The sequence below is a fragment of the Orycteropus afer genome, unplaced genomic scaffold (genome assembly GCF_000298275.1).
Source record: "Orycteropus afer afer isolate SDZICR_OR568_19922 unplaced genomic scaffold, OryAfe1.0 scaffold00061, whole genome shotgun sequence".
NCBI lineage: Eukaryota > Metazoa > Chordata > Mammalia > Tubulidentata > Orycteropodidae > Orycteropus > Orycteropus afer.
In genome coordinates, this window is record NW_006921648.1 from 1,683,237 (window position 1) to 1,700,446 (window position 17,210).

Below are 17,210 nucleotides of genomic sequence, written 5' to 3' on the forward strand. Positions count from 1 at the left end.
AGGTTTCCAGGACAAAAGCTGTTAATATGCACATGTTGGGGCGGGCTGAGGGAGGAAGGCTTAGCAGCCACCATCCAGTATTTGAGGAGCTTAAACTGGAGCCCTGGGGGGTTGGGGGGCACTGGCTGGACCAGGGCAGGATGGAGGCCCCACCACCAGAACTCACCAAGACAACGGGAGAGCCCAAAGCTAGGAGGGCAAAAGAGGGGGTCCTCGGCCAGGAGCACCCCCTTTTTCCCCCTGGACCCGGTTGGCAGGGGCCTGCTTTGCTCCTCTTTGTTGGCTGAGTCCCCCACAGTGAGGGGGGGACTCAGCCTGATTCAATCCCATATCCCCAGAACCCCATTTGTGCTTGCCATAGACTGCCCCCCTTGGGGGCACGCTCCCGGTGGCTGGGCGGCGGGGGCAAGAAGGACCCGGAGCACCCGGGGCCTACCTTACCTTCTCTTTGCCAGTGGGTACAGGGAGTCCTGCAACCCCTCTGCCACATGTCCTTGGGGCTGCCTGACACCGGGCTCCCCAAAACAGACCCCCACGGCCTCCTAACCCTCTCTTCCAGCCCCCAACCCTCACCCACGGAGGCCTGAGCCCCTCACCCTTCTCCCTCCGAGCTGCTGCGAGCCGCTGGCGTCTGTCCGGGCAGCCTGCACCTCAGGCCACCTTTCCCACTCACCACTGAGGGTCCCAACTACAGAGGTAGGGTCCTGGAGAGGGATCTCTGATGGCCCCCAGAGCAGAGCCGGCCTCGTCAGCCTGGAGAAGTGCTCCGGAGAAATGGTACAGGAAGCTCCCTGCCTTCCAAGTCCCATCCAGGTGAAAAGAGGGGCTGCCCAGAGTTAATTAACCCTTTACCTCCCAGCGTGGCAGTGGGGTGGAGGGAAGGCGGGACCAGAGAAATAAAGACGACGTGACTGGGTCACATTCTAACCCCGGATGTGCGGGCGTTGACCTGCGTTTACCACCCCACCCCCACCGCCCACCAAGCCCCCTTTTCCTCCTACATCAGGGCTGGCCCCCGCGGCCCCTTGGAAACTGCTATTTTTCCATGTGCTCTCTTTGGGGACATTTAAAAGGCCCACTGTGTGCCAGGCTCTTGTCTTAAGCCCTTCATTCAGTTGACAACTGTGCACCGAGGACCGGCCACGTGCTAGCTGCAGGAGGTGGGGACTGCTGGAGGCGCACAGGCCGGCGCCTGCGAGCAAACGGTGGGGGCTAAGGAAACAGAACGGGGTGACTCGTGGGGAGCGATGGAGGAAGAGAAGGCCCTCCCCGCCAAGAATCCTCTCGTCTCGGCTCTATGGTTGCAGAAGCAGGGGCTCCCAGAAAGGGAGGTGGCCTCCCCGACTCATCTCTGGCCTTCCCCTTGCTCCAGGGCCTTTCTTGGGTCGAGCCTTTGGCCACAGCCCGGAAGGCGCTTTGCTGGGGGTGGACCTGCCGTGCCCCCGGCGCGCACAGGCCCCTGGGCAGGACCCACGGCACCTCCTGTCCCGGGGAGCCACCTGCTGAGTAGGGGCGTCTCGGGCTTGCCGTCCCTGTGCTCTGGAAAAGGCTAGACTTTCCTGCACTTCGCGGTACCCTGTTCCTTCACTGTAGCTGCCCAGGGCCTGTGTTCATTGGTCCCGCCTGCATCCTCCGGGATGCAAAGACCAGGAACCCAATCCACACGGACCGCCCAACGCCGGCAGGGGGCGTACTGGGGGCGGGCAGGGGCGTGGCGACTCGGACTAGCGCCCACAGGGGCGGGGCGGAGGCGTCGTACGTCAGAGGGGGTGTGGCAAGGGCGGTGCGCTTCGGTGAGGTCAGGCTGAGCCCGGGCTTGGGTGTGAAGAGTGCGCATGCGCGAGTTCAGCCTGGAAAGAGGGTGCTGCGTACAGACGGAGGGGAGCCCCACTACCTTTCACCTCCGCCTCTGCCGGGTCTGGCCCAAGCTCCTCCGCCGCCTGGGATTCTCTGGGTGGTGAAACGGTTACTGGGCTCGAGCGCTAACCAATAGATTTGAATCCACGCGGGGGTGTCTAAAATCAGCCTCTGACAGCTCCACGGAGCACGGTTGGTACCGTGTGTCGGGCACCGTCCCTGACACCAGTCATTCAGTGTTGGGTAGCAAGATGGGTGCTGCCCTCATGAGGCTTACACGCTGGGCAAGACCAGGGCACCAAGGCAGGGCTTCCTTTTGATTCATTTTACTAAAGTTTATTTCGCAGGAAAACAGAGATGAATAAACGTTACACAAAGCCCCCTGCCCACAGGGTTTCCAAGGCTGTCATCTTTACGGAAGCACACGGCCACATCTTTCTGATGCCCTGGCGCTGCAGTGGTTAAAGCGCTCCGCTGCCAACGGAAAGGCTGAAGGGCCTGTTAGCTTGCATAGCCCAGAGGAGCTAAGCGAGCTGCCAGGCCTGGAAGAAGGGAGGGATGGGCTCTCCACTTCCCGGGCGCCTCCCAGACTTTGCCTACACCCTTCCTGATCCAGGCCCTGAGTTGTAGCTTATTGATCCTGATCCCAAGATACAGCCTGGCACTTCCTTATTATACCACTTAACAGTGAATACAGTCTGTGAGCTCTGGGTGGCCACTGGAACAGATTATGGAACCCAGAAGGGAAGTAGAGAGTGCTGTGGGCGTGACAGCTGGCGCCAGAACTGACAGAAAGTGTGGAGAGTGGGGCCATGTCTGACCTTCCCCCCAGAGACTGGCTTGGAGCTGATCTTGATTCCCATTATCCCCCCTGAAGTTAGGTGCTGACACCCCTCTATTAACACCAACTCATCGTCCCCTATGGGACCTATAGAATCTTGGAGCTGATCTTGATTCCCATTATCCCCCCTGAAGTTAGGTGCTGACACCCCTCCATTAACACCAACTCATTGTCCCCTATGGGACCTATAGAATGTTGGGAGATGCTGTTGTCTTTTGATTCCTTGTAGATAGACCTTGAAAGGGAGCTCTGGTAGCATAGTGCCTAAGGCACTTGACTGCTCACCAGAAGGCTGGTGGTTCAAGCCCACGAGCCACTCCTCGGAAGGAAGGTTAGGCATTCCTACTTCCGTAGGGATACTGCCTCGGAAACCCAAGGAGGGGTCGCTATGAGTCGGGGCCGACTCGACGGCAAACAACAACAACAGACCTTGAAAGAGGACAATGGTCAAGGCAGACATTCTTGACTAGTTCAGTGAAATTGTTGTTTGGTTTTAAGAAGCCTTTGGGGGCTATTTTTAGTTTAAGGTTTAAAGATTATCTCATGGCCGTAGTTTCAGGGGTTCATCCAGCTTGCATAGCTCCAGAAAGGATTTTATGAGAATTTGAAATTCAGTTTTGCATTTTCCCCCCTTTCGATCAGGGTTTTTTCTATAGAATCTTTGATCAAAATGTTCAGTAGTGGTAGCTGGGCACTATCCAGTTCTTCTGGCTGCCTGCTCAGCCTGAGTCTGCAAAATCCCACTGGCCTCAGAGGGGAGACCTTGGGTCTTAGGCTGGGGAGGAATCTTTCAGAATTCTGAGCTTGCTAAAAGCTCCACTGCATTTGGTGAAAAGTAACCCGAGACATTGATGCCCACACTGTGCTTCCTGCTCTACCAGTGTGTGTGCAGAGCCCCACTGAGGGTCCTCTCTTCAACAGGGTTTCAGATGGGTGCCTGGGACAAGTGTCCACCAGGAGGATGGCTGCCCAGGGACAGGCTGAGGATGGGGTGACCTGAGCCCGAGAGAGAAGGGCCAAAGTAGTCACCATTCCTGCAAGTGATCCTGTGTTCTAGCAAGGGACACCATTGCTTTCTGGGGGTGGAAGCACAGTCCTGTTTTAGAGAAGGAAGAGTCACAGGAAACATGAAGAAACAAAGATTTCAGTGCGAGTCGGCTGAGCTGGAGGTCCGTTCCATCTGCAGCCCCAGCCCCAGGAGGAAGGCAGCTGCACGTCGCTGCGCGTTGACGGAGGTCTGAACCTCACACATATTACCCCCTTCTCTCTTGACCACCTTCCCATGGAGGTCAGAACTTCCGCCCATTTTACAGAAGAGGAGATTGAAGTGTGGAGTAATTAGGCCAGCGAAGGCTGAGATCCAGAAGCCAAGCCTGGAGCCAGGAGTTTGGCAGTGTGGGGGGTGGGGAGTCCTCTAGACGCCTAAGGGTAGCCTCTGAGCCATCTCTCTGAGATGTTAGTCCTATTCACCCCTGAAAAGCAGTACAACCCCCTCTACTCTTCCCTCTAGCCAATGTGGACTAGCCTTGGGGGATGGGTAGTCTGCTTAAGTAAATTAAGACATACCCATACAATGGAATATCATGTAGTCGTTAAAAGCAAGGCAATTCTGCATTTCCCCTCCCCCCACTTTTCTCATTGTATGTTTTATTGGAAGGAGCCCTGGTGGCATAGTGTTTAGTTTTAGCACTTGGGTGCTAACAGGTGTTGGAACCCACGAGCTGCTCAGAGGTAGAAAGCTGTAGGTGGGCTTCCAGAAAGATTAGTGTTGAAGGCCTAGGGGGCGGTCCTCCCTGTCTTATAGGGTGGCTATGAGTCAGAATGAGCTCCACAGGCAATGAGTATATATGCATGTATCATGCATGTATACACACACACACACACACACACACGCACACGCACACACACACACGGGCAGGCCTCAGTTTCCCCACGGGTGAATGCCGACTGGAGGAGTCGCGGGTGCCCCTCTCCGCTGCCCGCGAGGACCCGGCCCATGTCCAGCCTCCCGTCGCCCCGGGCCTAATAGGCAGGTCCATCGCCGAGAAGCCAGGAAAACCGGAAATTGAAGTCGGGGCAGCCGGACGGGAAACTAGGGGACACAGACCGGGGTTGGGCCTGAGTCTGGGGCGGGGGTGGGGGTATGGGGGGGGTGCCCCTCGGGGGCGCGGACGGAGGCGCGCACGTCCAACGGCTGGGTGTCTCCCCCTAGCGGCGATGGGCGGGGTGTGGGGGCGGGGATAGTTGGGGCGCCCACCAATCACCGGCGTCTACGTCAGCGCGTGGGCGGGACAAGGCTTTTAAAAAAATAACGTCGTTGCCTAGGCGACGCGCTTCCAGCGCAGGTGGGGCCCTGAGGGTCTGTGCGCTGCAGGGGTAGGCTCGGGGTCCTAGGTCCCCTCTACCTCCCTCTTACTTTTATTTCCACCCTGTCATCTCTTTCCTTCCTGCATTGCCCGACTCTTCAAATGGCTTAACTGCCTTAATTAGTACCTTTTCTGTTTTGTTTCCATTTAGATGAGTCTTTTTTCTAGTTTTGCTCATTCTGGGACTTTTCTTAATGTCCTCTTCCAAGACTCGAGTCAACAGTCAGACAAATCTTTCTGGGCGAAGATCATGATTTATTTGCTAAAAGGTGGAGTCCTGTCCTTCAGGCCCAGTGAAGCCGCCAGACCACGGTGGGCATCTGTTGAGTGTTTTTTGTGCCCGAAGCGCTGCCAAACGCTGTCACCCGTGATACTTATTCTTCTGACAGGTTTGGGAGGCGAGGACTGTGACGCAGGAGCCTGGTGCAGACAGCAGGCATGTTCAACTGGGCTTGTGTGGCGTTCTTAGTGTTTAAGTTTGGTTGTCAGTATTTAGAAGTCAAGAGATTTCACATAGAAATTAAAAAAAAAAGTGTGGCTTCTCTTGAAAAATCTGCAACTGTGGACACTACTGACCCCCAGCCCCTCCTTTAAACAAAGCATCATTTCTTGGGGCCCCCATAGTGCCGGTCACCTTTCATCCAAGCCACTACTCATTTGGGTTACCGCCTCCCTCTGCTCTGCTGCCCGTTTGAAGTCTCAAGGGCTGTAATCCACGCACAGCAACTGGGGCAGGGCTTCCTGGATCTGCACGGATCCCAAAGTCAGCCCTATATCATTTGGAGGGATTTTCTCTCATTCTCAGGAAGGCTTTAATGTCTGCCACGTAGTAGCTGCTCAATAAACATCTTCCAAACAACTGCATGAGTGTTCAGGCTTCATTTCGTCTAAGTTTAGACACGCTCATGTAGGATCCAGACTTCTGGGACCCCCCTTTGTCTCTGACCCCTTTGGCCTGGTGGAGAAGCTTTGCCCAGGAATCAGGACACACCCTCTTTTTCGGGTGGGACCTCAGTGGGGTGAAATGGTCCACCCTGAGGGTGAGTTCCTCTATACGCAGCTCCGCTCCTTGGCAGAAAAGCGTCCACGGACCAAGCTGTTCATCTTTTTCCAGGGTTCCCCTGTGGCATTTTCAGCTTATAGCTCTCTCTGGCTTAAAAACATTACTGACTTTTGCTCCAATTTTGTAAGTCCTCTTCACCGTGAGGATTAAAAATTCTTAAAATACTAACTAGAGACACACAGTAACCAGAGAAGATACGAACCAATGATCTCAGAAGTCACTTCTCACTCGTCAGAGTGATTGCAGACTCCATCGGAATCCATGTCTAACTGCAAAAACAGAGTTGCAAACTTAGCCACTACAAAGATGGCTGGGGACTGTGGCAACCTGGAGCGCATGCCCCAAATACAGCGTGTGAGCCTCCTGTCGGGAGTCGCTGGGTGGCACAACCGTTAAGCGCTCAGTTTGTCACCTAAAAGAGGCGCCTTGGAAAACCAACGGCGTGCAGTTCTGTTCTGTGTGCGTGGGGCTACCGTGAGCTGGAACGGACTAGACAGCAAAGGGTTGAGGGCGGCTCTGTTGACCAATATTCCGAATTCTCAGTAGTGTCTGTCTAGATGATATGAGAGCTCTCCCCATTTTTTTTTTTTTAATATTTCAATTTTTATGGTTTGGGTGAAAGTTTATAGAGCAAATTCGTTTTGCATACAGCAGTTCATACACATTTTGTTTTATGACAGACTGCAATTCCCTACAGTGTAACAGTCCTCTTCCCTGAGTCCTTCCCTCTCATGCACTTCTGTGCACCCCAAGCTATGTTCCTGTGCAAACACCACCCTTTTGTTCTCCTGGATTGATCGCTCCAAGGAGTGTATTTGCCTGATGTAAATGTTCACCCCACATGCCTGTCTATTTAACTGGAAGCCACAGGAGTGAGTTCAGTCACAGACCTGACAGGTAACTAGGGGCCGTAGTCTCAGGGGTCTCAGCAGGCTCTATCAGACCAGCAAACCTGTTTTTTTTTTTTTTTTTTAATGATTTTGTGAGATCTCTCCCAATTCTGAAATGTTGAAAACAAAATTGAGAGAAAAAAAGAGTAACCCCCTCCCCCCGTGGCCTGGTACGAGCGGCCCCTTGTGCCTTCGTTGTCTGGTGAAGCGGTGCTTCTCCGAGGACTTTGGTGGGGTGAAGGTGGTGGCAGGCACACAGTGTTCCCTGCAGGAGTCTTGGAACCCCCATACCTGGCCCAGGGGATGTGGGCTCCTCACCAAAGTGAAGCATACTCTTTCTCCTCTCCATCTTGACAGCCTCCCCACCCAGTGAGCGGAAACCTGAGAGTGGAAGCGGAAGCCGCTGGGGGGCCTGAGGGTTTGGGGACCCCACTGGTAGCCAGGTCAGATCTCTTCTTTGCTTGCACCCCCCAACCTTGAGAGGGAGCTGGGGCAGATCTGGAAAAAACACATGAATCCCAAGTCTTCCTGAGGTGGGGGCAAAACGACAGGGCTGGGGGGACTTCTGGCCTCCCCGTTTCCTAAGTCCACTCTTAAGGAGTGAGAATTGCGTGTCCCACAGACCCCCCCGCTGATCCAGGAGGCTTCAATGCAACCCAGGGCCTTCAGGGGACAGTCCTAAGACCTTTCAAAGCCCTGTGTGCTGGGAAGGATGCCCCTGCCGCCCTCCCACCCAATGGCTTTGAAACCAAAGAGAAGCAGGAGGCGGGCCAACCAACCACAGTGACTCTGGCCAGGCCTCTTTGAAACACCAGATTCCTGATGGTTTCAAAACGTTTCTTTGTTTTTATTTATTTTGGTGCCTCTGCTTTGTTGATATCATCCATACCTGCTGGTAAAGTGGTTCTCATGAGCCGGCAGTGTGGACCAGGGAGTTCCCTCCCCATGATCCCCTCCTGGCCAAGAGAGCATGCGGCCCAGGCTCGGACCCTGGCCCGGAACCCTCAACACCGGGAACCCTGTTGGTCTGCAGCTACGTGGGGAACAGGATCTGGGAGGGACTTCCTGTTGTCCCTGATCCCAATCTCCACCCGGCTCCCCGCGCCCACCAGGTGCAGGCTGCAGAGCCTCCTGTCCTGGGGCGGGGGGGCCTGGCCGCCGGGGTGCCCTCTCTGCCTCCGCCTCGGTGGGCAGGGCTGCCGGGGAGCACCTGGGTCTGGAGAGGCAGGTGTGGCTTCAGCCTGCCGAAGGGACCGGAGGCAGAGCTGGGCAGCTTCAGCTGGTGGGGAGAGAAGGACCTGGCCCCGGGCCGGGGCAGGAGAAGGACAGCGAACATCATCCCCTGGGACCTCGAGCAGGTTGGACATCTTGGGCTCCGGGGCGGGGACGTGCAGCTGGGAGCAGACAGGTCAGTGTCTGGACCGTAGGCAGGTTGGGAGCCAGGCCTGCGCTCAGGTGCGTGTCCAGGGCGTGGGGGGCAGACGGGCGAGGACTTCCGCCCTCACCGGGCACCTGTGCTGTGAGCTCTCTGCGGAACATTCTGCCCCTGATGACAGGACAGGTAGCGCAGGTCTTCCTGCGCCGGTGGTGGTGACACGTGGGGCTCTAGCATCAGCGGCAAAGGGAAACAAGCAAACGGACAAAGGTGGGGCCGTTCGATGGAGGGGGCAGCAGGCGCTCTGGCGGGGGCTTTCCACGGGACCCCAGGCAACCTGGGCTGCTTTTCTCTGCCTTTCCAGGACCCACACAAGGGGAGCAGCACCCCAGCCGCAGTGTCTGGCTCTGTGGGCAACGGTGTCCGCGGATGGTGGGGGAGTCCGGGCTACCCAGGACCTGGAGGAAGGCCGACAGGTAAGGAGGCGGCTGGGGCGTGAGCACAGCCTGGAGGGGCCTGGAGGCGGGAGGGCGTTTTCAAGGCAGAGCTTCTGGACCAAGGGAAGAGCAGGCCTGAGGTGGGGCATTGAGTCACAGCAACCCTGTAGGACAGACTAGAACTGCCCTGTAGGGTTTCCAAGGCGGTCATCTTTATGGAAGCAGATCGCCAGGTCTTTCTGCAGAGCGGCTGGTGGGTTTGAACCGTCATCCTTTTGGTTAGCAGCTGAGCTTTTAACCACTGTGCCACCAGAGCTGAAGGGGTGCCACCCCAGCCAAGCCCTGTCCTGGGAACGGTGCTCTCTTCACTATGAGGCCTCACACACTGTGCTCACCTGGAGGGACTCCTGGCCCGTAGCAGCTATGGGGAGGAAGAGGCCTCACGCGGGACAGGAAGGGGGCCAGGCCGCGATGCACTCACGTGGCTTCTGACGTGTCACCCCTCTGCCCAGGACCCAGCCTTCCATCCCCTGGCCCCCACTCTCCCGGAACTGTACACACACCCCCTGCCCCCAGCCTTCCTCCCCTGGCTGGGCTCCTGCCCCTGGGCAGGCTCTGGCTCCCAGCCTGTTCCTGTACCCTGGGGAGGCAGGGTGGGGGCTGGGAGGAGCATCAGTGGGGTGGGGGGAGTGGACAGTTTAGGTGGGGAGGAGAGCGGTCTCACCTGGCTCTCACGCCTCCTCTGCTGCCTGGAGCCAAGAGGAGAGCAGGTGAGGGACTCAGTAGCTCCCACCTCTGAGTCTCTCCTCCCAGATCTGGGCCCCTGGTGCCCACTGTCCCCGCCTGGTCCATAGCCCATGGGAACCACAGTGCCTGTGAGAGGCTGAGTTGAGAGGTGAGGCTGAAGCTGGGCCTCACTTTGCCTCCCAGGTTACCCGAACACCAAACGCACTGCTGTCGGGTGGATTCTGACTCATAGCGACCTATAGAACAGAGTAGGGCTGTCCGGCAGGGTTTCCACGGCTGTCATCTTCATGGGAGTGGAGGATATCTTCCTCCCATGAAGCAGCTGGTGGGTTCGGACCGACTACTGACCTTCTGGTTTGCGGCTGAGCACTTAACCACTGCACCAGCAGAGCTCCTTGTAAACTGAACTGAAAATCAAACCCACTGCCATTGAGTCACTTCCAACTCATAGCGCCCCTAGAGGTCAGAGTGGAACTGCCACACAGGGTGTCCAAAGGCTGTCAATCTTCACAGAAGCAAAGCTCAAACTCTACCCAATGCCGGGGAGTCCATTCCAACCCACAGACCCACAGCGCCCCTAGAGGACAGAGTGCAACCACACCACAGGGTTTCTAAGGCTGTCAGTCTTCATGGAAGCAACTGCCTCATCTTTTTCCCAAAGAGCGACTGGTGGGTTGGAACCGCTGACGTTTTGGTTGGTGGCTGAGTGCTTTAACCCCTGTGCATTGGAGCGCCTTCTGGACTTAGCTTTGGTTGTGAATACCAACAGAAGTCAAGTATTCCTGTTACCGTTTTCATAGCGTGGAAGGATGGAGAATCGTGGACACTGTTATGGGTCCCTTTGTGAGTGACTTTGGACAGGCGAACCTCGGAGAGATGGTGGGTTCGGGCCCAGACCACCACAATAAAGCAGATACTGCGAGCAAGTGAGTCACACGCATGTTGTGGTTTCCCAGGGCCTACAAAAGTCACGTTGACACTCTACGGCGGTCTCTGAACTGGGCGCTCACATGATCAGAAAGTTTGAAATGTTATGAGAGTGACCAGAATGGGCCATAGACAGAAGTGAGCACACGCTGTTGGGAAAATGGATCACAGACAGGAAGTGAGCACACGCTGTTGGAAAAATGGCACTGATAGCCTTGCGTTTGTGAAAAAGGCAACTTCTGCAGAGTGCAGTAAAGCGAGGCCCCATAAAAATGCGGTCTGCCTGGGCGCGCACCTTCCCTCCCCGGCGGGCTTCGGACTCCCGCTGCCGCAGGAATCCCTCAGGCGCGCGCACGCACACACGCACGCATACACGCATGCACGCACGGCGTAATCGTCATCATTAGGGTCGTACACGCACGACGTAGCGTTCTATGTGTTCCCAGGACTTTACCGAGCGCGATTTCTCACACCCCCGGGCAGGAGGTGGAGCAGCTGTGTCTCAGCGGGCAGCCGGGCTGCTCGGGGTGCTGCTGGGACTGGCACCCAGAGCCCTGACTGGCCCGAAGGTCAAGCACAGCCCGGGGTGGAGCGACAGGCCAGGTCCCTAGCAGCCGTCTGGCGAGCCCTGGTTGAGCACAGCGCTGCGCCGAACGGCGGATGGAACTCATCCTGCAGGTGGCGTGCTGGCCCGTGCTCGCCTCCCAGCGGCCTCCTCAGGCCCAGGGGAATGACTCCTCTGGGTTCTGGTCTCCCAAGCCTGGAGCCTGTTCGTCACCACCCCCCACACACGGGGAGGGCAAGAGGGAGAGCGAGCGAAGAGCCCCGCTTTCCTGAGGCTAAGCAAGCAGCGTGTGCCCCGCTGTGCTAGGGGACAAGGTGCGGTCGAGATGCGGTTCGCCTCCCTACTGAGCTCACAGTCGGTGGTTCAAACCCACGCAGTGGCACTGCGGAAGAAGGGTCTGGCAGTCTGCTTCTGTAAGGATTACAGCCACGGAAACCCTGTGGAACAGTTGCTCTCTGACACATGGGGTGGGTAGCCACGGGTGGGAATCCACTTGTAGACAAGTTCTTTTCTCGTTTGGAACTGCACCGCGTGGTGCCTGGCACCCACACTGTAGCCCAGGTTTGACACGGCTCTGTCGCCTCCCTTACCGCCCTGTCCCTGGTGGGATGAGCTGGAAGTCCGTGCGTGCCCAGGGAGGAGAGGGAAACAGGCCCAGTGGGGCCACGTGATGCCAGACCTGTGCCTTGAACCCTGTGTGCGTGCTGACACCTCGGTTCCTGTGGCTTCCAGCTGCAGCCCGTGCCTTGGGGCAGAGCTGGGGTCGTGTCTCCCACGCTCCACCTGGTGCCGACGGGGCTGCCTGTCCTAGGTTCCCAGTCACCAGTGTCCTGGTCCAGGAATGCTTTCCGAGTCGGAGGAGACGAGGCCTGTGGGAGCCGCTCCGGAGTCACCTCATGTCAAGATGGAGCCTGAAGAGCTGCATCCCCAGTGGGGGTCGCAGCAGGAAGGAGCTCCTGGTGTGCAGGGGTGGGCGCCCTTGAGCCCTGGCAACGAGAGGGTTCCTCTGCTCAACGATGGAGGTGAGCAGGGGGAGGGGGAGGCGAGGGGGGGGTGAGTAAGGGAAGGTGGGAGAGATAAGCAGCGGGGTGGGGAACAAGGCAGAGGTGAGTAGGGGGAGGTGAACAGAGGAGTGCAGAGGTGAGTAGGGGGAAGGTGAGTATGGGGGAGGCAGCCGGGGCAAGGCGGGCTGGGGGAGATGAGCAGGGGGGGAAGAGAACAAGGCAGAGATGAGTAGGAGGGAGGTGGGCAGGGGGAGGCGGTAAGCAGAGGAGTGCAGAGAGGCACTTGCCAGGGAGGCAGCAGTCGGGGCTCACAGCCAGGGCAGAGGTCCTGGCCACTGTGCAGTGTGGAAGAGCTATCCATCGCAGTGTGAGGGGCCAGCCCCCAGGTCCTCCTGCACCCCTGCCTTGCAGAGGCCACCTTGTGCAGCCTAGCGTCCCTGATCTTAGGCCTGGGGAGGTGGAGTTTGAGGGGCCATGGATGTCCCCGGAGCCCAGGGGTGAGCTCCTTGGGGGTAGCAGAGCCCAGCAAGGGAGCTGGCTGCCTGAGGACCCCTCTGCCTCCCCAGCCCACCCCTCCCCACAGGTCCCTGCCCATTCCTGGGAGGGGAGGACCCGAGACCGGCAGATGGCCGCCGCCCTCCTCACCGCCTGGTCCCAGGTGAGTGGACTCCTGGCTCCAGCCCCGAGCTGAGGCGTCGCCTCCCCCAGTCCCGCGGGTGGGTGCTGGCTCCCTGCTGGGTGCCTGGCGAAGGCCGGACCCACACCTGCTCCCCGAGGGCCGGCCCCGCAGCTCTGGGCCCACTGCAGGCTTGCAGCGTGGTGGCCCGGCGCTCCGTCCGGGGCCCACACTGGAGGAGACGCCGAGGAAGGGCAGAGGCAGCGTCTGGGAGCCTGGGTGCTGGCAGAGGAGCTGCTGAGGAGGGATGAGTGTGGGGGTCACGGCTTGAGCTGTGGTCTCCCAAGACGGACATTCTGTTCTCTCATCTTCTGTTCCACACAGCCGTCTTGTTCTTGCACCACACAATTGCACGTGCACACACACACACAGACACTCATGCATGAACACTCACGTGCACACTCATGCTCACTCACATGCACACACACACACGCAGGCCATCACCCGTCCAGTTCCAGTGGGTGGCCGCATCTGTTCGAGTCCGGGCTCGGACGCCCATTGTGATGCCACCTTGTCCCTTTGCCAGTCCCCGCGGCGTGGCCCAGACCGTGGCGTGGTTGCTTCTGTTGTTCCAGATGCCAGTGACCTTTGAGGATGTGGCTTTGTACCTGTCCCGGGAGGAGTGGGGCCGCCTGGACCACGCGCAGCAGAGCATCTACAGAGACGCCCTGCAGAAGAGGAACGGGCTCGGTGAGCGCCTCGGCATCGGCTTGCCCGTCCGTCGTTGTCTCTCTGGATGGTGCCGTCCTTTAGAAAGGGCCCATCTGCACGCATGGTAGCCACTGGCAAGATGTGGCTGTTAAACTTTAGGAATGGGGCCAGGGCAACTGGATTTTTAATTGTGTTTCGTTGTAATCAGTTGAAGTCGAGGGTTAAACAGCCACATGTGGCCAGTGGCTGTGGCGCTGGAGAGTGCAGCGGGCAGACCCCGCTGTCCCCCAGTCACCCCGTGGCGCTGGCTTCTTCCTGTCCTCCCACCGGGGAGGTGTCGGAGCACAAAGACTGCCCGAGACGTGGGGGCTGCCTGCCGTGGCAGGGAATGGCCCCAGCTTAGCCCCCTGGCCTGGCCCACTGGGAACCTCTGGTCACTTCTCTGAGGGCCTGGGCTACCGATGTTCCCTGGAGAGGGGGCTGTAGCCCCAGGGCTCTGACTGTTGCGTTTCAGACCCTGGTTCTCCTGGGAGAATTTCCGAGGCTTCTGGACAAGTCAGTGTATGAGTACATTTACTCATTCATCCGTTCATTGATTTGTGCAGAGTGTTTGTATGTGTCCACAAGGGCCAGGCAGATCTGCTGGTCGTGGCAGTGCCACCTTGGCTTTGAGGCCGCCCTCCTTGTCCTCCTGGGCCTCTCACACCTTTAATTATCTTAGGTGTGCTCACCTTGTGTCGTTACCTTTCCAACAAGTCCTGGCAAGCCCCTCGGAGATCGGAGAGACCTGGCACCCGTCGGAACCCCTGGGGCGTGCCTCACAGACACCCTAACCCTCCAACTACCCAGTCGTTGGAACATGTTCTCCCCACAGTGCTTAGGGCAGGCAAGGAGGCCAGGACCCTGCTCTCTTACTGTCTTAGCCGATGGTCTCCAGGGCCCTCACCCCAAGGGGTCTCAGCAAACGGACCTGTGGTCCCAGACTTGGTGGTTGCTAGCATTCCTGGCCCTTTTTCCCAGCTTCCCACGGGGCCTCTCTCTGCCTGTATCCTTCACCGTTGCCAGTATCCTTGTGATAGTCCGAGAATGTGTGATCTGTGGGAGCAGGAAGCTGGGCCCAGCGGCCAGAGCTGGGATGCACTCAGCTGACATGGCCCTACTGCTGTCACCTTCACTCTGCTGCTTGTTTGGGGACACGCGGGCCCCGAGCCCTGAGCAGGGTGTCCCTGGCAGTTACGGTGGAAGTGCTTCCAGGGAGTGACACACCCTGTGCTGCAGGTGACTTCAGAAAAGGTTTTTATGTTGGTTCTAATACACAGGACAACACTTAGAGCAGCTCAAAGGTTCCTCCTTGTGCAGTTGAGTGACACTAATGACCTCTTCAAGGTGTGCAGCCACGCCCACTGTCCTCCGGATCACTCCTCCCCCAGGAACGTGACCCCACTGCCCCCGAAGCAGACCCGCCCCTGACAGTGACCTTTCATACCCACTTTATCCAGCCCCAGGTTTCCAAGCTGCAGAACCCCCTCAGTTCGCCCCAGGACTTTGCGGTGGGTGACGTCTGGTGCTGTGTGGCCCCAGGAGTCCTGTGGCTGAGCCCAGTGTCTCTTTCCGGCCAGGGTTTCCCATCAACAGGCCTTTCTGGGCCTCCCGAGTGCCGGGGAGGGGCGAGGCCTCCGGCTCCGGGTCTGGGCAGCAGGCAGGGGAGGAGGAGGAGGAGAAGACGGCCGTGCGTACAGGTGAGGGCTCGGGGGGCAGAGGGATGTGCTCGTTCCTGGGTGCTCTCACCCACTGGGGCTTCCTGTCTGTCCTCTGCTGGGCCAGGACACATGGCCTTCCTGAGCCTGTCCCTGGCTGGCTCTCGCTTCCAGGGTCCCCGGTTCTTGCTTTCTCTTATCTCCCAGAACTGGCCCCCACGGAGCTTGACACCCCTGTGTCCCTCACTGGACATCCTCTTTCCCCAGAAGCCATGGAAGTGGGGAACGAGGCCCCGGACCCCCTTGGAGATGTGAAGCCCTTCAGAACCAAGGCAGGCAGAACCCTGGGGGGTGGCCTGCAGTGTGTGCAACCGGCAGCCGGCAGTCAGGGCTCGGGAGAGGCCGAGGACAATGAGCAGCTTGGGCGTCTGGAGCAGGAGCAGCCGGAGCCTGCCCTGCCGGCCACCAGCCTTCCAGAGACCCAGGAGGGTGGCGTCCCCAAGCAGCCCGGCGAGGAGGAGAAGCGGGCTGCTGCTGAGAGTGGCGAGGACGGCCTGGCTGCCGAGGGCGACGGCAGCCGGAAGACCTACAGGTGTGAGCAGTGTGGCAAGGGCTTCAGCTGGCACTCCCACCTGGTGACGCACCGGCGCACGCACACGGGCGAGAAGCCGTACGCCTGCACGGACTGCGGCAAGCGCTTTGGCCGCAGCTCTCACCTTATCCAGCACCAGATCATCCACACGGGCGAGAAGCCCTACACCTGCCCCTCGTGCGGCAAGAGCTTCAGCCACCACTCGACGCTCATCCAGCACCAGCGCATCCACACCGGCGAGAAGCCCTACGTGTGCGACCGCTGTGGCAAGCGCTTCACCCGCCGCTCGGACCTGGTCACCCACCAGGGCACCCACACGGGCGCCAAGCCCCACAAGTGCCCCGTCTGCGGCAAGTGCTTCACGCAGAGCTCGGCCCTGGTCACCCACCAGCGCACCCACACCGGCGTCAAGCCCTACCCGTGCCCGGAGTGCGGCAAGTGCTTCAGCCAGCGCTCCAACCTCATCGCCCACAACCGCACCCACACCGGCGAGAAGCCCTACCACTGCCTCGACTGCGGCAAGAGCTTCAGCCACAGCTCGCACCTCACCGCCCACCAGCGCACCCACCGCGGCGTCCGGCCCTACTCCTGCTCCTTCTGCGGCAAGAGCTTCAGCCGCCGCTCCAACCTGCACCGGCACGAGAAGATCCACACCACGGGGCCCAAGGCTCTGGCCATGCTGATGCTGGGGGCAGCGGCGGGCGCCCTGGCAGCACCCCGACCCGCGCCCACCTAGGGGGCTGGGAGATGGGGCTGGGCCGGGGCTCTCGGGAGGAGCAAGGGCAGCAGTGAAGGAAGTGAGGCGGGAAGGGGGGAGGCGGGAGCCTGCTGGCATGGGGTGAGGCCAGAGGAGCCAGCCCTCTAGCTGCCAATTAAAGGCCTAGGAACTCAAGCAGTGGCCCACAGCTGTGTCTCAGGCCCTGCGGCAGGCCACTGAGCATGGAGGTGCCTGACGGCCACAGATCTTCACTCATGGCCCCCGCCGGTCATTGTTCCCCCCTCTCAGCCTTGACCTGCATGGGGGCCCCCCGTCAGAAGCCAGGCCAAAGGCAGCCAGGCTAGGTGGGGCATTGTGGCCCTATGGCTTGCCATCCTGGAGCATTGAGTCCACCCAGGCTCTCCCCGGCTCTGCTCCTTGGCCTCCAGGGAGCAGGGAGGTGGTAGCTCCCACTCCTCTCCACCTGCCAGGTCTGGGGGCGTCCACTGGGGCCTGGCCCCAATCCAGGCAGGAGTCCTCACTTCCCAGGAATGCTGCCCCTCGTGGTCCATCCTGGGCTGCCTTGAGCTTCCAGCACCACTTCTCCCTTCCTTGGCCTTGTCACCTGTGTGCTCTGCGATTGGTCCTTCTCCCCCCACGTGACTCCATCTCTTTCTCTTCTCCCTTAAGAAGGGTGCTTTGTTCCTGGTGTGGGTGGGCTCAACCTGCTGCCTGTCCCAGATTTGTGGTTCAGCCCTTGAGACACCGTTCACCTCTGACCCCAGCTGACCCAGAGAGCAGTTGCACCAGGGAAGCCATTGCAGC

At 59.1% G+C, this 17,210-nt stretch overlaps 1 protein-coding gene across 1 annotated transcript; it reads left to right on the forward strand.

Annotated features, from left to right (window-relative positions):
* Positions 1-11,909: 11,909 nt before the first annotated feature.
* On the forward strand, positions 11,910-16,424 carry ZNF205 (zinc finger protein 205). The gene is made up of 5 exons (XM_007939556.1): positions 11,910-12,090; positions 12,639-12,730; positions 13,324-13,438; positions 15,019-15,138; positions 15,367-16,424. Exons 1-5 carry the CDS (start codon positions 11,910-11,912, stop codon positions 16,422-16,424), a joined length of 1,566 nt encoding a protein of 521 aa, XP_007937747.1.
* The last annotated feature ends 786 nt before the right edge of the window (positions 16,425-17,210 follow it).